The sequence below is a fragment of the Netta rufina genome (genome assembly GCF_964035555.1).
Source record: "Netta rufina genome assembly, chromosome: 7".
In the NCBI taxonomy this organism is placed as follows: Eukaryota; Metazoa; Chordata; class Aves; order Anseriformes; family Anatidae; genus Netta; species Netta rufina.
This window is the reverse complement of record NC_140130.1, coordinates 11,475,870-11,501,048: the sequence shown is the minus strand read 5'-3', so window position 1 is coordinate 11,501,048 and position 25,179 is coordinate 11,475,870. Positions and strand designations below refer to the sequence as shown.

At 36.7% G+C, this 25,179-nt stretch overlaps 2 protein-coding genes across 2 annotated transcripts; one reads left to right on the top strand and one right to left on the bottom strand.

Moving 5' to 3' along the window:
* Window positions 1-9,563: 9,563 nt before the first annotated feature.
* On the bottom strand, window positions 9,564-15,328 carry DYDC1 (DPY30 domain containing 1; the record flags this gene model as incomplete). Its single annotated transcript, XM_084289885.1, has 5 exons — window positions 9,564-10,807; window positions 12,371-12,463; window positions 13,363-13,443; window positions 14,862-14,984; window positions 15,182-15,328. The coding sequence occupies 5 exons, from the start codon at window positions 15,326-15,328 to the stop codon at window positions 10,754-10,756; spliced, it is 498 nt and encodes a 165-aa protein (XP_084146011.1). The 3' UTR covers window positions 9,564-10,753.
* Window positions 15,329-16,009: 681 nt separating this feature from the next.
* EXOSC3 (exosome component 3) lies at window positions 16,010-18,759 on the top strand. The gene is made up of 4 exons (XM_084290610.1): window positions 16,010-16,315; window positions 16,397-16,546; window positions 17,187-17,338; window positions 18,448-18,759. The coding sequence occupies exons 1-4, from the start codon at window positions 16,013-16,015 to the stop codon at window positions 18,647-18,649; spliced, it is 807 nt and encodes a 268-aa protein (XP_084146736.1). The 5' UTR covers window positions 16,010-16,012; the 3' UTR covers window positions 18,650-18,759.
* The last annotated feature ends 6,420 nt before the right edge of the window (window positions 18,760-25,179 follow it).

The window sequence follows — 25,179 nt, the reverse complement described above, 5'->3', positions numbered from 1 at the left end:
TTTTGCTTTTATTAAAGTCAAATGTAGTCTTGATTGCAAATTCAATAGGAGCATTATTTTCCCAGAACTGTGCCACTACGGAGAATTGAATACTACTTTGTTTTCTCTTGATATTTTTAATAAAAGTCCTAGCTGTTTATGTGTAAAACCTGAGATCATTCTTCAACAGTCTGGAGACAGAGTACATGTTTACAAAGTCAGGCATTTTTTACAGCCCTTAGACAGACACCTCAGTTTCTTGCATGTTATATAACAAAAAATTGCTTGTTTTTTTTTCTAAATCAATCTTCATAAATTAGAATTGGTATATCAGAAAAGATAGAAAAATAACAACAGTAATTGAAATTTAGGGTTTCACTTACATCTTTTATTTTTTTATTTATTTCGTACGTTATTACTTAAACAGCATTAAACCATCCTGGTATGTAATAGTTCTGTCTTTGTCAGTTTTTCTTATTAAAGCATTTGCTTGTGTTATGTCCTTATATGAAGCCCTGCTACAACAGAATCATAAACTCTCTACGGGTCCTCCATAAATGATGAGATAGAATGGAGCCCTATTTCATCTTCACCTCACATTGCAAAAAGCCTTTTTTTTAGTTTGCAAACATGATACTGTATAACTCCAGATTTTGCTTATGATATTTATGATAAATTTAATAATTTAACCCATTCATTGCTAAATTTATGTCCCGGACAGGAATGGAAAATTCTTAAATTATAAATGGGCTCCCTCAAACCTTAGAGGAAGCCATCTATGTATTTTCCTTGCATGTTTTTTCCAGCTGTCATGGTCAGTTGAGAATGACTGTCACCTGCCGCGTAACAAAGCGCAACCCTGAAGTTCAATTGCAAGGGGTGTGATCATACATCAGATACATACAGAGCCACAGTTCCTTTCTGAGCAAATAGTTAGGACTCCTTGTTGTTAATGACAGGTCTAATCACCTGTCCAGAGTAAATCCCTTTACAGCCACAGATCTTTATCTCAAAAACAATTTGGCTAGGGTAATACAGCAGTCTTCCAGCAGCTTGGGATCTGTACAATCTGCATTTATATGTCTTACGACATTATTAGTGTATATATGTAAACCATTAGGATTTCCTCAGTACCTTAGGAAACAGACTGATACATTCAAATAGCCATTACCCAACAGTTTTTGCTGCAGTGGTTCATAGATGTTTACAGTACAGGTGGTCTTTGGACTTTGAAACAAATATTGACTCTAGTACATGAAGTGAGGTTGCAGGAACCTATTTGCAGGAACACAGTTGTGGAATCCCTAAGTACTGGCTTCCTGACAAGGAACATTAGGTTAAATTCAGATGCTTTTTATTTCTTCTAGATATGTAGTGCAAGAAAGGACCTTTCTTTCATATGGTATAGGACTAAAATTACTTTTCTTAATCATTTACTACTCAAAAATCTTCATATATACCTGCCCTATATGCACAGTGTATAGAATCATAGAATCCTCTATGTTGGAAAAGAATTTCAAGATCATCAAGTCCAACCATCAGCCTGACCTACAAAGTCCCAACAGTCGGTATTTGCAGTTGTAGCTCATTTATGCTCACAATATTTGCATACTGGAAATTGCTTGATCCAGACAAACACATTTACTTGTATACTCAGTACTAATCTAGTCAATAATGCACAGCAGAATTTTACTTTATTTTTGCATGACTGAAAATGACTGCACAATGCTGTAAACTCCAGAATTAAGCTTATGTGGATATCTGGAGAAAAAGATACAACATACAACCAACAACTTCGTTAGTCATTACTCCTATCCAAGGTGGTTATTCACAAGTTTTCAGAAATACTCCCACCATTATCGCTACAGAGCTCAGATGCACTACCAGTGCTCTGGGATGTGCCGATTATGTACATAATCCGATTGGTTCCATCTTCCAGAAACACCCCCAACCTGACCTTGTCACCAGTTGGTTCATCCAGGCAAGTAGCAATTTCATATACTTGAGCTGGACAAATACACTATCAGACAGCAAACATCATTATCTTTCATCTGTGTCTGAAAGACTTCACTCCAACTAGTCATTTAGCAGTTTCAAATAAACAAGTCTTAAATAACACACAGCCAAAATGTTCTTAGATGTGTGCCTAACCAGAGAACATTAATGGATGAAGGGCACGTAACATCAACCAACACAAGAGCATAAACGGTACTAGACAAAAATACATACAGTAACCGGAGCACATAAAAATTTTTACGGATTACTATTTATAGATGAAATATAGAATGGAAAAATTCAATACCACCAAAATATCTTCAGGCTTATAGACATTGTTGCCATCTCAAAGTTTTGAGAGCCCAGTGTTTTGCAGACTAAATGTCTCAGAATTTTTTCCGGTATATTTCAGATTTGTAAATAAATAAAATTGATTTCTCAAGACAAGACAAATAAAGCCCAACATCTATTACTATATGCTATTGGCATTTTAAATTGCATTCCAGAAAGGTTGACTTGCAATTTCTTGAATTAGTTTTGAAATACTGTATTGAGAGGAAACTCTGGGGTATGGCAGCAAAAACTTGTAAGATGCGCAGTGCAAGGAATCAGCCAGCCACCTCCCCCATATGTTTTGTTTTCCAAAAAATTATTAAAATAACTAGGCTAAAAAATGTTTCATAGACAACTAGAAAGGAATGACAAGGGTTAAGAGGTCTACATTTTTTTAATATGATTAAATGTAAATATATATGCACACATTTTTTTCTACAGCGTGAGAAATTTCTCCTTTTTCTCCATTTCTAAACAAGTATTTTTTCATCACAAGCTGATTGGAAGCACTTAATCATGACAATACACAGAAATGAGATATATGAGCTGAAGGTGCTTATAAGAAGTAGGCTCTGAACTATAGGTGTGCTAACAGCCCAATTGAGTCCTATTCTCCATGCCATTATTTTTGCAACAGAATGTTTATCACAAGTGAAGTGTCAGTAATATCCTTTTAAAAAGAAATTTTTATTAAGTCACATGTAGGATTACCAAAGTTGAAAAGTATAAAAAAAGAAAAAGGGTAATTTATTGATCCTTGCAAAATTATTAGTTACAAAAATATGTGCATGCAGTGGTTTCTTACTCCTCGTGTTGTGACTGACATCCTAGTCATTCCCTATTGGAAAACACAGTAAAACCAAAGAATGCTAAACCAACCCAGACACCTCTGCTAGAAGATGTATAAAAATTTATTTATTTATTTATTTATTTATTTATTGTGAGGACTGATTTTTACTTTCTGCTAAATGATCTGCCTGAAAAGTAAAGTGGGATTTGTGAGGTGTAATGACCTCTTGCTTTGATCCTTAACAACAGGAACATTTTTAACAAAGAGAAATGTCTATGAATGTCACACCTTTCCTGTTGGTCTGAAACATACAAGGACCAAAACTAACAACAACAAAAAAAAGACTATAATCTGGTGTTAGTGTTCACAATGTAAATTAAGACTATAAACTTCAGAATGTTGTTCTTAAGGATTGATTTATTTTTTTTTAATTTCTGCAATGCATTCAGTTTATGCTCATCACTTTACTCCAAAATCACATTACTCCACACAACGGACCAGTGACACTAGAACTTCTCAAGGAAGCAGACTATAGCCCTGTAAAAGGAAACTGAAGCCTGCAGCTCTTGTAGGCAGGGAAGAAGGAAAAAAATAGCAGCTACACTCTTTACCAAGCTGAACATTACCCTACAAGGGTTGTTGTTCTTGGTGCTAAACAAGTGCAAGAACTGCTCTTAGGCAGTTCTCCTTCTTCTAATATTTTCTCTTCTCTTGACTTTTTATCCCTTCAGCTCTTCATACAAATAGTTTTGTATTACGAGTGCTTAAAATCCCAATTTCACACCATTCATTAATTCTGTCTCCTAGGCAGAAGGTATTTTATTTTGCAAATTAATACTGAAAATGGCATCTGTCATAAACCAACTCCTCAAAGACATGCTCTTTTCTGTACCTCTAGAAATCTTGGCTAATGAGAAAATTAATACTATGCCCATACTAGAGTTTATTAATAACTACTTCCCAATTGCTATCAATGCCTTAGAATCCCCACAGCATTGGTCAGAGAATGAGGCATTTAGAGGTTTTCGGGTGATCAGTTTTATTTTACTACCTCTCCACCTTTGCAGCACCACAAAATGTGTCGCTGGGATTCTGTAAGTCTTTAGAAGTAAGGTCAGCAAAGTGATTGCAATGTGTAATTATCTTTAAGACATGTGCACACATTCCCACACAACTGGCACAAATGTTTTACTGGGACTCAAGTGAGAGTCCTGCCAGTAAGTTCAGTAAGCACAGACCTATCTCCTTAGACAATAAAGTATTCTCTACACAGAGAGAAAATTAGATTTCAAAATTCATTTCCAGATTTTGAATTCACGTATATTTGAATCTATTCAAAACAGAAGGTTTTACGTTTACAGTTCACAACACTGAAATACTACAAGTAATAAAATTTTATCTTAATAAATTTGAATTACTTATCCTCCCAAGCAAAGCAAAACACAGAATAGTCAGTGGATCTTTTTTCTTAAAGTTTACATGGTCTTTGCAAAATAAAAGAAAAAAATAGTATTGGTGTACTGCTGCCAGCCGCAAAAGCCTCTATGTGTACAGGTGGAAACTTTCGTGTAGTCACAGAATAGCATGGCAACAGTTGTAGCTGCTGTTTGGCATTTGAAGAACATTTGAAGAAAATGAAGAAAAATGGAAAACTGCCATTCTACACTTCGCTGTATTTCAAGAGTCAGCCCAAATATTTAGGAACATACAGGTCTGTCTGTACTCTCCTGATTTTTTGTGCCAAGCAAAGCTTAGAAATATTCTAGGACAAATTCATTTATCATGTAACTGTGATGAGTTTCCAGGTGATAGACTAAAATAATAATATATATATATACAAACAAACAAACAAACAAAAACAGAAAGGTCACAAAAGAGGGGTAAGGAGAATGTTACCGATGGCCTAGGTCTGAGCAATGGTGAAAACCTCAGTTCTAAATATATTTAGGGTCTTTAGAAACACACTCTATTGAGATAAGAATAAACAATGTTTCAGAAGGATGACTTATAGTTCTTGTTGAGAAACTTGCCTGAATAGTTTTAAAATACAAGCAAATACAGTAACACATAGCTCAAGCCCTAGAGAGAAAAATAATAGTCATACATTTTTCCTATAGACTCCACTTATATAGGCACATATGAGCACTGAAAAAATGTGGAAGAACAGCTGCCTCAGAACTTCACAGCAGTCCCAGCTTTAGAAATTTTCAGCTGTCAATGCCTAAGGGTAACTTTTCAGTGCAGCTATGTTTACAATGAAACAAACAACAGATCCTGTTTCCAGGGTTACAATTATCGGTTAAATAAATAGCATTTTTTAAACTTATCTACTAAACACATCAGTGGCAAAACCAAAATTGCTTAAGATAATAATGACTCAAATACAGGTGTGTCTGCATGCAGCCAGTCATTTCTGGAAGAAACTACATTCAGGAGGTGGGGTAGAAATGGAGCAGTATGATTGGAGAAGCCCAACACACTCCCAGGAATGTGACTTGAAACTGAGCAAAGGGGAGCTGCAATGCTGCTGCAATGGGAAAAAATTATTGTCAGAATGTTCCCTCTCTCCCACCCTCCTTGCCACAATGAATCTTTTCACTTCTGCAGTGTCATCCCCTACATATAGTTTGAATCAATCAATTTTCTCATTCTAAAATTAGGTATAATAAAAGTTTAATAAGTAAGAGATGAGTTCTCAGGGGTAGAATTCATGCTTACAGTAGTAGAGAGCACAACCCTCTTACTAATGATTTCAACCAGAGCTTTTTCAGCAAATTCAGTGAGAACAAAATTGAGATCCTTAAAAGACTCCTTCCTCAGTGCAACAACAATATATATATATATATATTTTTTTTTTTTTGCTTTATTTGTTTCAATCAACAACAACAAAGAAATCAGCTCTATTTATTACAGAGCTGGAAATTTGATTCTGCTCATTAAAAAGAAGTAGACTAACCAAAGTACTTGATCAAGTTCAGACGTACTTCCTCCTCCCCCAGAAAAAGCTGATGTTCTTACCTCAAATCTGCAAGATCACATCTACATTATACACAAACCACTGAGTAAAATCATTTATTTTGTCCAAAGAAACATTTACTGAACTCTAACACCCATGGGTTTTACATCAAATTAAAATAGTATGTTTTTCACACCCACTTTCCCAAGATTATGGGAAAAAAAAAATCCTTAATAATAGCATCTCCAATTATTATATCCAGGAATGACTACATGCAGAAAGTAGCAAAATCTCCTTCTGAGAGTTTGTTAAAGGACTCCTAAACCTTCTAAATATTCTTTAGAGAGTGTAAGGTAATTCAGATAAGTTTCATATGGTATGTCTAATTATTTAATGTTTATTCTAAATCGAGCCCGAACTTCACATCGTTGTTTAAAGTATGTTTGAAATTTTAGAATATGCCAGATCTGAAACTGACGAGGAAGAATACTTTTGATTTTTAGTGTAGTATATGTTTCTGTGTCACTACTGAAACATCAAAACAGCCTTTTTAATAAATAACAGCTTGAATAAGATTAACTAGCAAGAAACCAATGCTGAGCCTTCTCTACTTGTTAAATTATTTGACTGTTTGTCTGTTGCTCTACTTTCGGTTAATAATACAACCACACTTGGTATTAATAATAAAATGGCAAATGGCTTAATATAGTCAGTTTTTGTTGTTGTTTTTGGTTTTGTTGGTTTGTTTGTTTTTTAACCTCAACCTCATGAACTCATGTTCAGACAGTCAAAGGACTACTCTAAGAAACTAGTTGTCACAATTTTTTTTTCAAAATAGCCATTGACTTTAGGTGCCATATAACTGAGCATACAATGGAAGCACTGAGCATCTCCATAAAGGGCCCTAATGGATATAATCGTTCATGACGTAGCATCTTCTAGAATAATTTAAAAGAAAAATTGGTGTAAACCTCAGCAAGTCAGACCTACAATAAACACTAATTTTGATTTATGATAATGATGAATACACAAGTTAACAGAGAAGATCCACAGTATTTAAGCTGGATATTCAACTGAGAGCTCTCAAATTCCTTGGATCAGAGCCCTCTGCTTCTTAAAAAAGTTCACTACACTATGACATCTCAAATGGTATCTTCCTCTATCTTGCCTTTCTTCTACTAGTACTAGCCCAACAATATCTATGTAAAAGTTTATAATAGTATAGTTTCTTCCATCATCTGAATTGAAACAAATGCAGAAGTACATAGCACAAAGACTGCATGAGTGATAATGGTAATGCCAGAAACCAAACAAACCTAAAAAATAAATAAAACAAAACAAAACAAAATAAATTAAATTAAAATAATAAAACAACTGGTAAGATATTTTAAAATTTGCATCAGTCCGTATCAGTAAAATCAGGATTAGCCTCTCTCTTCTAGCTGTAGTCAACAGACAACACTGTTCTTTATCTAACCTAAGAACAGGAAAACTTCACAGAGGTAAAACAAATAATAGCTGACTTCAAATGTAAGTAAACTGTATTAGCAAAGTTCAGAGTAAATCAATTTTGCATTTAATCCTGACTAATTCATCCAACTCTCACTGCCATTAGCAAGTTGCTGTGAAAAGCTCTTGCTTACAAAAGGATATGTTTCTTTAGACTATGAAGGAAAATCACCTATCAAAAGAAAGGGGACTGTTTACTTAATAATAAAGCCTACTCTGTTAAATGATAACATAAAAATGTGCCTGCTGCAACATATATTTTTCCTTCCAGGAGAAGTTTCTTGCATTGCAGAGCTGAATTTCCATCTTTATGAACTGACTGGCAGTTGAACTGATTCATTTTGTCCTATTTTGGGCTTCATATCTGTTTGCATCCTTATGCTTGAGTATTGCTGGAATGAGAACAGCTGTGATTGGGAACATCACTATCAGCACATTCTCTGGAGGACCTGTACTTGGGGTCTTTTAATGGCCCAAAAAAGTCTGCTCCTGGTCTGAAGAAATGAAAAACTATAATTTTGTAATCTTCTGTCAGTACTTATTATGATATTTTCACCAACATTTTCTATTATCTGCCTCTGATGGAAAAGAAGGCTGTAGCTTAACTTAGGTAATTTCAGGGGTTTATGTTTGTTTATTTGTTTTGTTTTTCAATACACAACCTTAGATTTTATGCAAAAGTTAAGTAGTACTACCACTTCTGGAATCACATCATCTGCGGTAACAATGGAACAATATCTTCCTCCTTGTCTCCTGTTCCAAGCTCTAATCTAGCTATGCTCCAAAGACTGAAGTTCAGAAAGAGAAGTCAATGATTTTAAGCTGTCTTCATTTCCCTCCCAGCTTAGACAACTAAGCAGAAGTCATCCCTGTTGTATACTATAGTAACATTTCCAAGTTACCTACAACTGTTTTGCATCTTAAGACAGTATTGAACCAACAATACTTTACCCTCTGATCCCGTATCTAAGATAAGAATTCCTATAAAGCTGCAGGAGGCAATCAGTGCACTAGGTCTGTGCACATCAGATTCTGAACAATGGGAATTATCTTGAATGATATTTGAACACCTTATTTCTTCTTATGTACTTTATGTACATGATCAGATTAATATAAATACAAAGGAATAAGTAAACTGTAATCTGCCTTTTTATTTTGACCCTTGCTAAAAGAATTTTCTGATAAAAGTTTCCATTTGAAAATTCAAATGCTATCTAGAAAGAAAATGAGAAATAGCAATGGAAAGATCACAAAGAAAAAGTCACAACTAAAACAAGATGAAACAAAATGACAAATAATCATGGATTGTAACAGGCACAGCCGCCTCTATTTTTTTTTTTTAAGGATGCACTCTAGTGGACACACATATAACCAACTCAAAGGAAGATACAAGTGTTACGAAAAACTAGACAATGAAAGTCACTTGTTGGAATTAGTAATTAGAATTATTTACTAGCATGTTTAAAATCCCGTCTTATAACTTAAGCATATGTCCTACCTAAATGTGAAGGCTGAAATTTTCATAATCAACATATCTAAATAACAAGATTTTTGGTTAAATTTGTTTAATTTTTGTTAGGTTTGTAAAATTAAATCAACATTTGTAAATATTTACACCTGAGAAATGCCATTTTTCCCTCTTGGGAAAATATATGTCGTAAAAGACAGATAAACAATTTGTAGCGTCTGCAATCAATGCAAATCAATGTGACAACAAAGAGGGTGATAGCATTTTTTTAATAATGGCCAACAACTTTATTACACGTAAGGAAAAAACTATATATTACTATATTAAAAATAACAGTGCACACCTTTTTAAAAATTGATAGGATTCTGCCTACTATGAGCTACATGAACAGAACAGTTACTTAGGGCAGAAAAATACTTATTACACGATTGACCTTATTTATTACATGATTGACCTTTGCCTATTGTGTATACCTATTTTTAACATTTTCCAAAGAGAAAAATCTTAAAGCTAGCTATAATATAAATGAATTAAAGTGAAACTTCCCAAACAATTCTTTCATCCCACACTTGGAATGGCAAATACATTAACTATGCACTGAATTTGTAACAAAGAGTATCCCATCATACAATATTGGCAATACCCTGATGTTAATTGTCCAGTAACCCATGTTATTAGAAGACACTGAGATATGAAGATACTTTTTAACCAAGAAGCAGAGGATTTCTCAAGGCTGGTGTGTTTTCCATTTATAATAAATAGAAATGAAACACTCTTTGCAACCTGTACCAAGGTATTGGTGATTACAGAAAATTGTGATAAGAATTAATTCAATCTTTAAGGGATATAAAACTGATTTTTAAATAGATATTGAAAATATTAAATATTCTTCCAAAATTTTAGATGTGGAGCTTTGAAAACCAATAATGGTATTTAGCAAAGATAATCAACACAGACATAGTTTACTAACTTGCAAATTCAAGACAAATGCAGAAGATTATTTTAATATCCGATTAACCAAACGGACATGTAGACACTTGTAGCTCACCTAATATCACACAATAACCAGAAAGGTTTATCTGAACTCCAGAGTTGTAACACCTAGAGTTACAAAAAGTACCTCATGATTTCTGTGTTAGACACAGACGGTTTTTTAGTATACCTGTCTACTGAGTGAGAAGGTTACTTCTAGATGGCATAAATCTTCTGACTAAATTTTTGCATTTAGTCTGATGTATAGAACTCTCTCTCCATCTCCTGACATATACATATATATCATGCTTTCTTAATATCAGAAACCTTTCAAATTCTTGTAAAATTTCTTTGATCTTTTGCTTTTTTTTATTATTGATTCAAATTAGCATATTGTTGCCCTTACTCCAAAACAACCTTGATACAGTAATTATATCTATAAAATCCATATGAATTTTAGGTTGTTACTCTCCAAGAATCAGTGGGCAGTAAGTAAAAAATATATTTACTGCTTTCATCACAACTCCAGTTTTATTCCTTCAAGTCATCCATGACAGCTACTCCAGTTTAAGAGCAAAAGGGTAGCATGGCATGCCAGAACCAACAGACTTCATATACCCAGAAAGCAAGGAAACTCAAATGACAGGTATGCAAATCAGTTCTATATATAAAATACATAAATTAAGGCATTGCACTTCAATTAATAGAAAGATGATCAGCAAGCAATGAATAGAAAATATATTTACTGCTTTCAGATTGGTTGGGAATTTTCTTGTTCTGATTCTGCTGTGACATCTGTTGCAGTCTAAAAAGAACACAAAAAGTTCTATCGGTCTATTGGTTGCCAACATTAACTGGATTTTGTCAAAAACAACAACAACAACAACAACAACAACAACAAAGATTAAACAATCACCTGACTTTTATTATAAGATCCAGTAAGTCTGGTTGAAGTATTATGATTCTGAGAACAGAACAGTTTCAGCAGTACAGGTGTATATTTTTTCATTTTATATATCTGTTCTTGATTTGTATTTTAATACAACAAATGTATCACTGGAAAAGCTGAAATAACATCATCAAAGGACTACATAATCCAACTTTAAACCATGTTAGGCATGAAAACTTTGAAAATGATACATACAAGAAGAAGCAAGTCAGTTTAGTACTCATTTGCAATTCTGGTTTTGCACTTCTGGTTTTGCAATTCACTTATTTAAGGACATATAAAATACGCCTGGAGCCTCATGAATAGTTTTTAATATTCCATTGTCAGAAAATTATAAAAATTAGGACTAGACAAGACCTTGAGAACTCATCAGATTTAGCTCTTAGCAATATCAAGGAAGCTGTGAAAACCTGGCCTTAAGTATAGTCATAGATATATTCACAATTATATTTGGAAAACACTTATAATACTGTTTTTCACTAAAGTAACCCTAAGCATAAAGCATATTAATACCATAATTTTAAGTTCTGAGCTCAAATTATACTACCGATGTCAGAAATCAAGTGAGCAAATCAGTAAGGCTAAAAAAGGAAAAAGGAAACCTACCAAAATCTCAAATAACACCACTTGGAATACTCTAACTGAAAAAAGACAGACATAATATTTTTCTCTACAGTGAATGCACATAAAGTGGAAGATTTCACATGAGTTGGCATCAACTGTTAAATGTACTGCCATGACTTACAATACTGAAGGTTGACTGATGTCCTCTCAGTTCTCTGGATAAGTACAAACAGAAAACAAAAATACAGGTGTGCAAGTTGTGTGTATATCACACTTCAGTCACAGCTGTAGTACTGAAAGCAGTAGTCATGCCGGCATGGGGCTTGGACAACCAGAATCTCAGTGGGTCTTTGCCGCAATGAGCACTGTGCACTTTTAGTACCTGGTCTTTTACTTTAAACAGTTGCTCAGATATCTCTGCACAAGACTGCATTCTGCTGCACCAACAATCAGAACCACTCAGAAAAATACAAGTAACTTCACTCAAAAGTGAGTCATGTTTCATGATTTAGTGCATATCCTGTACAACTATCTGTTCACATGGCCAAAGAAGGCTGCCTCCTCTGAGAATATTCATACTTTCATTTGTAGCACATCTGAATCCAAAAGGGCATGCATCTTAAATCTTGAGGAGTTCGTCAGCCAATGCAGAGTGACTTTTAGAATGCCTTACCATGAACCAGACAACAGGCTAAGGACAGTTTAAATACTATGGCCAAAATACCATCCCTTAAGATCATAGGAGAGAAACAGCACAGCTTGAACTACAACGGTCAGCTTTTGATATGTCAACACAGATAAGCAAATCCTTAAACATAATCATTTATAGTCTCCTGATTCTTTCTAAACACTTACCTCAAACTGTCCACCCTCGTCTAGCTCCTCAACTGTGGTTAAATTAGGTGCTCCCAGTCTATCTGTAAGTTCAGCAATTGTCTTTTCAATTTCCTGTGGTAATGAAAATGTGTTTTCAGTTAAAAGTATTCCATGTCATGAGTAATTATCTACAGTGAATACTTCAGATATGCTAAAATGACTTTATGTATTAATATAAAAAGAATATTTCGGATGCATGCTACACAAATGTGTTAGTCAATGGGGTCATTCCATACTTGTCTATACTATTTTTATCATTTGTAAATAACAGGAATTGTTGGTTTAAATTTCTCCATATTCATTTTTTCCTGTTACGTTCACAGTCATTTTTCTACAATTGCGCACTATCAGTATTTCAACAGTGCCCTAAAAACATGCATATCTCTAAAATATTGTGGTCCATATAAATTTAAGAAGTGTTTCAGATTTGAAAGCTTTACTGAGTTAGCTATGGCAATTATCAGTCTATATTTTTTACTGAGATAGCATTATATGACAATATATTTACATGGACCACCATATACACACTCCTGTTAGCATAAATTCCTGGGAACCACAAGGATCTTAGAATTAAAAGACATCTCAATTCCAGCCATAGTCCCTTTTCCAGGTACAGCAAATGACTTGGCATTGCCACACAGTAAAACATACTTGTATAAATATTTAAGTTAGATGTGTTTATGTTATAACATTTTCTCATACAAATTAAGCCAGATTTTGCAATAAATTTATGCTCTGTTCTGAACATAAACTAAAGAAACCTAACACAACAAATCAAAATTCAAGTATAAAACACAGACTGGAAGCAAGGGGTTGGACATTCTTTCCCAGTTTTCACTTTTTTTCTTTTTAATTTGTTTTAATATAACAACACTGGGTTTCTGCCTTGTGTTTTGTCTTTAGTGACTGCATCTAGAAAAGACATCTGATTAACAACATTTTTAAACCCTTGATTAAGCTTTGTTTTAAACCTCTTGATCCTTCTGCTGCAACTGCATCTTGTCTTCTTCATTCTGCAGCTCTAGCTTCGCCCGTTCTTCTTCCAACTGCCTCTGTGGTCATTTAATGAAGGGACAAATTAGAAGGAAAAAAGTGCATGTCCATTTTCCCCACCCCATTACTTCCAATGTATTTCATGGTTGAAATATTAAAAAAAAAAAAAAAGCATGAAACACACTTTTATGTTAATAATATAAAGTCCTCTCAATATCATCTGACTTCATCTCACAGATGAATCATATAGACTCAAATTTATGAATAAAAATGATAAGCTATTTAGATTAACCATCTTCATCAACCTTTACATTTTTCAGTTGGAAATATCTAATATAAAGTGTTCACTCTGCAAGCCCTATTACATCAGGACTTCAGAAACCACATAATCTGAGCATTCATATTCAACAAACACTAGGGCCTAGAGAATACTGCTTGCTGTAGCATTTTGTGAGCAGTTAGTACAACCATTGTCATGTTGTAGCAACTGGTTTCCACGTGCCTTTTCGGTGCATACAAAACAAGCCTGACTACGTGGCTGGTATGAGCATTCTTCGTTTATACTATTTAACTTTACTCACTTAGCACAACACTTTTGGTATCTAAAACTGTAAATTCCATATTTTAAAAAAAGTGCAAGTGAAATAGATTGAACTCATCTTACACCAGAACTGCGCTTAATATGATCAGCTTACTTTTTAAATCACACTTTTGATTTGATCATGTGAAAGTGAAACAATTAAAAAAAAATCCAGTAAATACTATCTACATTAATTACAGCAGCATGCACAACTGAGGCTCTTGCATGCATGCTGTCTGACGCGGATGGTCATATTCACAACCCTCATCCATGAAGGACAACTTCAAACACAGATGTCATCTTTAGTTCTCATATTTCATGTCCACATAGTATCACATAGTATAGGATTTAAACTACTATGTCAGCAGAACGCTCAAATAGCTAAGGACAGAATCAGGGCCCTCTGCTGCTTAAATATCCAATATTAATTAATTGATTCCCAACTATTTTCAGGAATCAATAATTGTGTATACATTCTCATTACCATTTTTTGCCTTACATTGAAATATCTTTGAGTGCTTATTACTCCTAGGCCTCCTTGCAAGCTTGTCAAAAGTTTTTGTACTGAATTCTAGCTTTATTTACACCACCTCTTGTTTGTAACGAACTACAGAAGACAGTCTACTTATTTTAAGTTATTTGTCACATAAGTTTTAAGGCATTTCCTCTTTACATTCCTTCATTTTTTTGGTAACATCTTACCACATCGTAGGTAAGTTTTTCTTCCCACTTGCTGACAGGTTGTTTCATTTATTACTTAGAAAAGTGAGGTTTAAATACTTGCTTTATGTTACCTTTTTCTCAAAATCCGTATACAGAGAATAAAGGCATACTGAATACTACAAGTTTCTACACCATCATATGCTTTTATAATTATCTATTATTAATATTATTAACCTGACGTTGTTCTTCGAGTTTCTGCTGAATCATTAGCTCTTCCTCCTTCATTTTTCTTAACATTTCAAGTTCTTCCAGGGCTGCCTCCCGTTCTTTTTCCAGCTCAATCCTCTCCAGCATTCTCTATTTCAAAGGTAACACGGAATCAGTTAAAAAAAAAAAACATAAAAAAATAGCCATCAATTATATTGCCATGAAATATTTGTACAACATCTTTCCCATAACTTATATTACAAAATTTCTTAAATTTTCTGTGAGTTATCTCCAGACACAATCTGATATTCTTCATTTCATATACTATTTACCAACTATATATCCACCTTTTTTTCTTCATCTAAGATTCTCTTGTAATTATAAATCCAATGTGCCAGGTACTCTATTGGGTCTGCTGGGCGATGCTCTACAACCTCTGCCAGTCCCTTTGTCAGGCAACTTCCCAGGCATCTCTTCAGATATTGAGACTCCATTCAGATCTACTAACAACAAACAGACATACATTAGTCATCAATGCCAGAATTAAATTAGGACTTTTAAGAAGTATTGACTCAGGTCCCAAACAGTGGATATGACATTACTCTTCGTATTTTATTATAGCTAATTTAATCGGGCAGTTAATAGAGGAAAGCTATTCAGATTTAACACTGCTTTAGTTTTTAACTGTTCGAATGATAGATCAATTACACTAAGAACTTTAGAGAAATGTGCTTAGTTGTGCGTGCCCCGCTCACTGTTTGGGCATGTAGCATTAAGAAACTGCTTGGAAATAAGGCCGTAACGGTAGGCCGGGAGGCGGCGGCTGGGCAGTCACCGGCAGCGGCGGGCTGTCAGGGTGGGCGCCCAGACAGGCCCCCAGGTGCACCTCAGCTGCCCTGAGCGCCCTCACCTGCGGCCCCCACCCACAGCCGCTGCCCCCGGCTCCATGTAAGCGCAGCCCGGGGCCTTCTCCCCCTCCCTGAGTTCCATCCCAGGACTTGCCCCTGCGGCAACAGGCAACAGGCACCTGGCGCTGGCTGCCCCCGGCCGCCCCCCTCAGACCCTAACGGTCGTAACGGGCCGGGCGCCGCGCGTGCTGCCGCGTCGCTAAGCAACGGCGCTCGCCACGCGGCGGCGCCCCCCACGTGGCCGGCGACTGGAGGCGGGGCCCGGCGGCCATGGCGGAGGGCGGCAAGATGGCGGCGGGCAGCGGCAAGATGGCGGCGGAGGCTGCCGTGGGGCAGGTGGTGCTGCCGGGCGACGTGCTGCTGCTGCCCGCCCGCCCCGACCACGACGCCGAGCGGCTGCCGCTGGGCCCCGAGGCGGCCCCGCGGGGCCGCCTGCTGTGCGGGCCTGGCCTGCGGCGCTGCGCGGCCGGGCTGCTGGTGACCAAGTGCGGGCTGCTGCGGCACCGCCAGCCGGGCGGCGGCGGCGGGGCGGCGGCGGGAGGCGCCTACTGGGTGGACTCGCAGCAGAAGCGGGTAGGGGACGGGGGGCGGCGGGGAGGGCTCGGCCGGCCCCTCCCGAGGGGCCCCGGCTGAGCCGCGTGTGGCTGCCCGCAGTACGTGCCGGTGAAGGGCGACCAGGTGATCGGCATCGTCACCGCCAGGGCGGGGGACGTCTTCAGGCTGGACGTCGGCGGGAGCGAGCAGGCCTCGCTGTCCTACCTGGCCTTCGAGGGAGCGACCAAAAGGAACCGGCCCAACGTGCAGGTAGCGGGGCTTCTTCTCACCCGGGGGTGATCGACTCAGCCGGGCCGCAAGGCAAAACCGGCGCCGTGTTACCTCTTCCATGATGCTGCCAGCCGTGGATGCTGGTCATGCGGTAATGCTCGCCCCAAGGGGGCACTCTGAGGTTGTAAAACGAGCTCTTAACGCTGACGCTGGGAGAAAACCGGGTTTGTTTCATAACACCGCTGAAAACGCGGCACGTGCATGTCACTGCTTCTGCATTCAGCTGAAATACCATCGCCAGAACGTAAAATGGACTCTAAAGGACAACAAAATAAGCTGGTGTGGCTTTGTTGTGGTCCTGATAAGCAGTTACAAGAATAGGCTGCTTAGACTTCATTTTTACCTTCCTTAAAGTCTGGCGAAGGTATTTCAAAACAGAAAAATACCTCCATAAAATAAAACGTGTTTTTTAAACAACTTTTAGATTCTAGGAGTGATACAATATTATTATTATGTGGAAAGTTGTCTTTAGTAGAAGAGAACAAAAACTACTCATTCATTCTTCTTTCACCAACTATTTTGTGTTATCCTGGATGAGCTTTATAAATTTAATATTTTTTATGAATGTATGGTATGATCATGTCTAATACTTTTTGCTTTCTGACACTGTTTGGTTTAGGTGGGAGACCTTGTTTATGGTCAATTCCTTGTAGCAAATAAAGATATGGAACCAGAGATGGTCTGTATAGACAGCAGCGGAAAAGCAAGTGGCATGGGAGTAATTGGACAAGATGGATTCCTCTTTAAAGTTTCCTTAGGTCTTATAAGAAAGTAAGTACCAAGAAAACTAGTCATTCTTAACATGTAAGGTTGTAGTTTTAGGTTGAACATGCACAAGTATTTATACCCTGAGAAGTATGGACTAACCAATAATCAGGATATGAGTCGTAATTGTTCTAGTACATTTATACTAGTTTTACTGGATGGAAGATGCATGTATTTTGAGTCAGAAATAGCACATTTTTTTCCCCCTGAAGAAATCCAGATGAAGAAATCCATATAGTGTTATAACCTGTTTTTTTTTTTTTTTTTTTTTTTTTATAAAGCTGATATGTTAACTTCAGTCTTTGAAGTGTATTCCAAATTTTGGAATTACTTAGGTAATGCTGTGGTAAATACAAGATTTTTGTGACAATCTGAAAGTACCAGCTGATACAGGTAAATGACAGTCAAGCTTTGTTTTGGTGATTAAGGTAGGTGGTAGGGGGATGGTTCTTTGGAAAAGCGATCTTAAAAACATGAAGCAGCTATTTCACATCTGGGTTTTGTAAATGATTTGGTTTGTGGCCCATCATCTATATATATAAGTAAAGAAATAACAGTATATTACTGTTTACTCTTGATATGTTTGTTTTTCTCTTTGAAAAAGCTTATTGAAGCTTGACTTGACTGTGAGATGTGTTATGATATAAAACTAAAATGGTCTCAATCTAATTCTGTGTAAATATTGCCTCCTGAAAGAGGAGAAGGGAATTGTTGTTTGGAAAAACACATCTTTACCTTTGGTGTTAAACTAGTAAGTAACAGCACTTCAGAATGTTGCTTTGTCAAGCAGTAGTTTTAGAACTTAGTGAATTATAGAATTATTATAAAAGAAACAATTGGCTTTCAATTTTTCAAGTAACTCTTCTGAATCTAGTTAGAAAACCAGCTATAAATTCACAAGTGCTGTATTTTAAGTGCATATATTTTCAGAGGAAAATGCAAAATCTGATATTGTATGTCTGTTTTGGATGGATACGCAACTGGATCATCTTTTAGGGTAGTTACAGTAGCTCCCATAATATCAGTGCTGCAGCTTAGCTACTGACTGAAATAATGCATTGTTTATCAAATGTGAATGTTTACATTTTCCTTTATTTTTTTAATCTTATTTACAGGCTCTTGGCTCCCAAATGTGAAATAATTCAGGAGTTGTCACAGTTGTACCCGTTTGAGCTGGTGCTGGGAATGAATGGAAGAATATGGGTAAAAGCAAAAACAGTTCAACAGACTTTAATTATAGTAAATATTTTAGAAGCCTGTGAGTATATGACTTCAGAGCAGAGAAAACAGGCGCTTGCCAAACTATCAGGAAATTGAGTAGAAAAAACCTTGAAGATTTGAGATAACTATAGGGTGTTTTGGTTATTTTTGTATACAAAATATTTATATTAAAAGTGATATTCCAAATGAAGTCCTAGACTTGTTATTCTTCAATTACCTGTATCCACTCAGCTGGTCCTGCCTTTTTTAGGATTACTTCTGTGAACCCTGCCTGTTGTTGTGAATTTTGACTGATGTGGAGAGAATGCGGAGTCTATAAAAACTTCTGTTAGTTGTGTTTTGAGGTGTAATTCCAAGTCTTTCAAAAAAAAAATGGTTAATTTATTAACTGCATATATTTCCTTTTACTTGTTAGTATTGGAGTTTCAAACAGTACATGTTTACTTGGGGGTAGCAGAAAGCATCCTGTAGGTCACTTGTTCTGATCAGGTGCTTTATGTAGTGATGAGTTGATTATTTAATATTCTTACACAACTTGGGAATAGAAACACAGGTGGAGAAATAGAAGAAAGTAATTGAGGGTGTACCAGAAAATAAATACAGGGTAGTTGAGGCAAGTGATCAGATAAGACAATGTATAATCACAGTGGCATTGCTGCTTTCCCTAAAGATAACCATGCTAACAATCTTAAGGGAATAGTGATTAGGATGTAGCTTCAGTGGGAACGTTCTGGAAACTTGATGGCTTGAAACTTGATGGTGTAATGGAGCTAAAAATATACTTAATGGCAGTGCTGTTTGAAGTCACTTAGGACTCCTTTATAAGTGCTTTTTAAATAGTTGAAGTAAAGTTCACTGCAGGAAGAGCCATGCATTTCTCAATTCTAGATGTTTTAGATCTGTTTAGTTACATCACAAAGATTTGATTCATCTATGCTTCATGTTTGACAAAATCAGCATCTGCAGATAAAGCTATATTAGGCTTCATTGTGTAATAGTTCTTCACATGCATATAGAGGAAATGCTGTTCTAGGAAGGATATGTCAGTGTATTTTACTGTATGAGTAGGTTGCTCCTGACCTTTTGAGAAAGATCCCTGGAGTAGTGGAGGTGGGAATTAACTGACACCTGCTTCCTGTGGGAGAAAAACTTGTCTATTCGCTGTAAGAACTACAGTGGTGAACGTAGCTGTTTAAGCAATTACTTAGATGTTCTTACACTGAATGCTTGATAAGCAATAGTTAAGACACTAGAAAAAATGATTAAACAATTTGAGGAAGCCTTAAAACTTAATTCCAAATGGAAACATTTTTTCCTACTCTATCTCATCCAAGTTCAGTCCGTGTTTTTTGATGATGTGGTTTTCTTTAGCATTTTACTCCTTAAGAAATGCCTTCAGTTCAGAGCCACAACTCTGACTCATATGCGTAACCGGGGCTTCCCCGATTCAGTAAGAACTAAACTCTAATGGTGTTTGAGTGTAATGGCTACAATTCAGAGTTCTTTGCTTCACTGCCCTCCCTATTTAGCATTTAGGGTGCTGTTCACATGGCTTGGTAGGTCTTAGGTGTCTCTTCACCCGTTTCCTTTTCTACTAGCTTAGAAGGCTTACATCCCATAAATCCTTTTAGGCTTATAAATGTCTCATGCTATGCATGAAGAGATGCTGTAATTTAATAAGGATTTCAGTTACTGTTCTTCCCAGGTGTTTTTTCAACTTAGGCTAACCAGAGCCCATGGGAGTGGTCTATTATTAGAAAAATAGGAGTCATAGGAAAAGCATTTGTCAAATGGGTGCTAACTGCTGCTTTTCTGTGTGAATGTTCTTGGATCATAATGATAAAACCACAAGAATTGGGAATGTCATAGATCACTTCCTGAAGAGTTGTGACTTGAAATGTGATTAGTCTTACCTTTTTTACCTGTCCAAACAACTTCCCCCCTCCCAGAAATCTGAGTTTTAAATATAACCTGCATGATAAATGAACAACCCATGACTTTAAAATGCTGCTTTTGTGGTGCAACATAGCAACTGGTGACCTTGAAAATGTTCTCCATCATTAGTGCTCTATTTCACACCACCCATTGTTCTGTCTTGCTGCCAACTGGTTATTACCCAAATATAACCCTAGCTAAATGAAGATCAGCAAACAAAAACAAATACATTAAAATTATGCCTGTATTAATTCAGTAATATGGTGTGTCCCCAAGTAGCTGAATTTTACCCCATTACCAACTATTTTTAGTATTTACTACACTTAAGACTGACAATTTAAGCAGTAATGCAAATGGCAGTGGATATAGGAGGAAAAATGTTTAAAGCATATTTAAATGTTTCTAAAGAAGACGGTATTGGCTCTTTTAATCAGGAAAGAAAGCTGTATACATTCCTTAAAGCAATGGTTACATTTGACCAGGTTTACGTTATGAACAAAATGTTCAGGCTCCTACTGAATATTGACAGGACAATACACAGTCTGAATTTTTAAATTCTGAATTTTTGACTAAACCCTTATCAGAAGGAGTAACATACTTAATAGCTTGGATCTATGAGGGAAGCCTGATGTTGAATTACATATTCTGCTGGAAATGTTGCAGGAAGTTTTCACATCCCTGTTAAAGGCATATGAATGCATGTTTTTAAAAAATGGAGCTACCAGAAGAAATGCTGTGGATGTGAAATGTATGTTTAGTGGAACATTTTCCTGTTTAATTTTTATGCATGATGTACATCCCTGTCAAATTAGGTTGTTATTTAAAGTCCTTTAAGATGCTGGATGAATCGACATTGTGTGCTATATTGCTTTTCTTTCAAGTTGTAGTGAGAGTTAACAAAAAAAAAAATTAAATTTTGTATATGTCAATAGACACAGCACATTCCTAAAGATGAGCACAACCCCTTAAAAAGTTTACAATAGAAATAATGCATTAGAAATAGGCAGTTTGTGATCTTGCCTATGTTGACGTGTTGTATGGAGACAATAATTGCTAACATAAAATACAGATTTGCAGTGTTGAAACAATGTGTGCAAATAAAACATGCTTGTTTTGCTTCAGCAGAAGAAAGTTGCACATACAAATAGTTCAGTGTGATAAGACGATTAAGAGCTTACCTCTAAGGCTATGGTTAATGTGTGGCTGTACCTCTTCTAGATGAGAAGTTTACTGCACCCTGATCATTGCTACCTTATAACCAGGAGTTACAGCTGAGGTTTGCTGGGATGTTTATTTGATTCCTAGCCAAGTTCTGTCAAAATGACACGGATTGACATCAAAGCTTTTCATAGTAGGTTTGTTTTGCTTTTCTAACCTAGATCTTATTTAACAAAAGAGGTCATGGAATTTTTGTCCCAGATTTTAAGTATTAAGAGCAGCTCATCTGCTACTGGAGAAGCCTAAATTTGTTAGAGAAAGTCCCATTCTGTTCTTTCATTCTTGAACAATTTTTGATAACAGCTAAATCAAGAGATTATACCAAACCTTACAAAATGGCCAACTCCAATCTTTGCATAAGTGCATATATTAAATACTATTATTGCTAGCTATATGGAACCAACTTTGTGAGATAAATTGTTTGAATGTTGAGATGAGCTGTCTTAAAGAAAATGTAGGGCACTTTTAGATGTATTAGAAGTAGCTTTGGCCTTACCATTGACTAGTACAGATCGCAAGATTATTAGAATTCTGAGATTTGTAGTAAAGAATGAAACCTGTCAATTTTGTCCCAACAAATTGAAAGAGAAAGCGTAGAAACAGTTTTGAGTGTTGGGATTTTAATGGAAACCATGTAGTAGTTGTGGGCAGTTAACCGGGACTGCTGCAGAATAACTTATTTTCCTCCAGTGCCTTGATCTCTCAAATACGGAGTTACTGCCTTTTCAGCGGTATCAGTGTGGGTATTTTGGGATGCTCAAGAGCTTGTTTTTGCCTGTAGGGCCTGAAGCTTGATCACTGTTCTCATAACCAGAGTAGTAGTTAATAGCAACTTTTTACTCAGTGTCCTCCCTAATATGAGAAGACTTTAAAAATGTAAACAGGTACAGATAGCACTTAAGTAAGCAAGATAAACTACAGGCCACCGAGATTCAATTTTGTTTTAATTTTCTAAGCAATGCAAAAAAAAAAAAAAAAAAAAAAAAAAAACATTTCATGTAAGCTCATTAATGACCTCACCAGCTTTTTCCAGAGGCGTTGGTTACCTATTGTAGTAACTGATAGGCTTTTCTGTGATTCAGTGTTTATTAGGCTGTTGCCAAAAGATTTGTATATGCATCTGTATACCCTTTAAGAAGACTTACTAATTCTTTCTTCCTGTTCTTGTCCAGATGGATGGTGTTGCACCGATCTTTTTTTTTCCCCCACTATGAAGTGCTCATCTCGATGAAACATTCAAAAGACCTGCAGGTTCTTTGGTTAATTCAGTGACTACCATGCCCTGATCTAACTTGAGATAAATCTGTGGTCTGTGTCCAGGCTGTTGATTGTTTTTCTTTCCCAAGAATCAGGATGAGGTTGAAAACAAACACCTTGTCAGTATGTACAGCCTCCAAGTGAGATGACTACTGCCTCGTCTATTTGAAACCTGTGTCAGCATCTGTGTAGATATGCCCTCAGAAGGAAATGGGTGAAAAGTTCAAGCTGTATTTTTGTACACGTGCATATTAGTCCAGACTTAATTAGTCTGGAAATCCTTCCACAGTCATAGGACCTACATCCTGCCCACCACTGTTACCCCATTGCTTTTGAGATCCCCTATTTCCTGATAGAAAAGATTTTTGTTTTTTTTTTTTATATAACCCATTTTGTCTAACAACACCCTTGATCTAAAGCTGATTTACAGAAGCATGAACCAACAAGAAACAGAAATAATTAACTTCTGATGTAGCACGCAGCTTTGTCATTCTGTACATGGAATGAAAGTTTCGTAATGATAGGATCATGTTTTGGCATACTGGTATAGTGCATGCCAGATGACTTATGTACTGGCATGCTAGTGAAACTTAATTACATACACCGTTTGCAGAATGATACTCTTTCTGCTGTATAATTGCTATGCAAGTGAATTATGAAAGCAGGAAGAGTATGAGCTTTTTAAGGGCATTATTCAGTACCCAAGAACTAGAAAATGTTGGTGCCTATTGCTCTGAAATATTCTTTCAGCATGTGTCAGGGACTTCTCTTTTATTCACAGGAAAAATGTGCAAATAACATCTAAATAGTTGTATGGACAAACTAAACTATTGAGAGAGGAAGACAGAAAAAAGTTACCTTCCCATTCAGGTTTCCTGCCAAAACTCCACTATCCTTCTAAAATAGTGAAGGCAGTGGTAGTCTAATGAGGACAAAGAATTGCTGCTTAACTCCACTCGCACAAAACAGTAACTTTTCCTGGAATGTGAGTGTGTCTGGAAACTTAGAGAATGCTAGATTATTTGAAGTTAAGTATTAAGTACATGTATTTTCATGATGCCATTTATATTTGAGTTCTGCATCTACTAGAAGTGTATATGCATTCAAGGGGTTCACTGCTTTATAAATTAAAGCAGGAAGACTTTTCTGGATGAATTCCAGGTCTGCGGGCTTAGATTTTTCTGCATTGTGTTTTCTTGTTATAATAACGATAAATGAAGTCAGAGTCACTTCTGATTAACTGCCTATTGCAACTGCTTGTCAGGGACTTCTACCTGGAGAAAAGAATAAGATGATTTCATCTTTTGATAGCTCTTTTTCCTTGAGGCCAGCTCTTCCCTAAATTCCCTCTGTTCTCTAAATAGAGGCCAGCTGCCAGGCTGTTAGAGGTGTAATGTGCAGAAGGATCATTAAGGAAAAAAATGTTTGTATTGCATGCTCACCATGGCAACAAAAATAGTGGAAGCTGCAATTGTACCATTACCAAGTGTTGACAGCTGGAGCTACGACCATTATAAAATTCAGAAGAAAGGAATGTTGACAGCCTGCAGAAGCTAAGGTTTTAATTATATGATGATGGTTGACCAAATTTGTCCATCACACTTTTGTCATAATGCTGTTTTCCCAAAAAGTGCTGTGTCACAGTGACAAAGATGCATGTATTTTAGTGCTGATTGTTTTTCACAAAGAGCAAGAAAGCCATTTCAGCATATTATGTTTGGTGTTTACAGAGAATCTTCCTGTGCTAGTTAAGGAGACAAAGTAGAGAGTGCATTCACTGAAATTTGTTATCATTGAGATTATTTGCTGTTATTTTGCAAATACAAGTTCTTTGCATTTCCAAGGAAATTAAGCAGCCCCAAACCCAGCAGTCCTACCAGACTCCCTAGTGCTTGCTCTCAGACAGTCTGGTAATGTTGTTCCCACCTCAAATTTTCCTTAGGTTCTTTTTAAAATTGCTGATATATGTGTCTGAGCGACTCCATTACACAGGGTGGTGTGATGGGGCAGGAGGGCTGAGCGCTGCTGTCCAGTGGCGCTGTGCTGCTGGAGCAGTGCTGAGACACAAGACACCTCTGTGGCAGCACCCCAGGGTGCTCGGGTGGGTGTTGGGTGGTGGCTCCTGGTGCATCCCAGTGAGCACAGCTCGGTCTGTGCTAGGTCAGGACTGTGGCAGTGCTGTTGCCTCCAGTTAGCAGGGACCTTGGTTTGTGTGT

What these genes read in the sequence shown, in the direction of transcription:
- EXOSC3 (XM_084290610.1), top strand. Translation starts at nt 16,013, where the DNA reads ATGGCGGAGGGCGGCAAGATGGCGGCGGGCAGCGGCAAGATGGCGGCG. An exon ending in GGAACCGGCCCAACGTGCAG is followed by an intron (nt 16,547 to 17,186) that starts GTAGCGGGGCTT and finishes TGTTTGGTTTAG; the next exon opens with GTGGGAGACCTTGTTTATGG. An exon ending in TCCTTAGGTCTTATAAGAAA is followed by an intron (nt 17,339 to 18,447) that starts GTAAGTACCAAG and finishes TCTTATTTACAG; the next exon opens with GCTCTTGGCTCCCAAATGTG.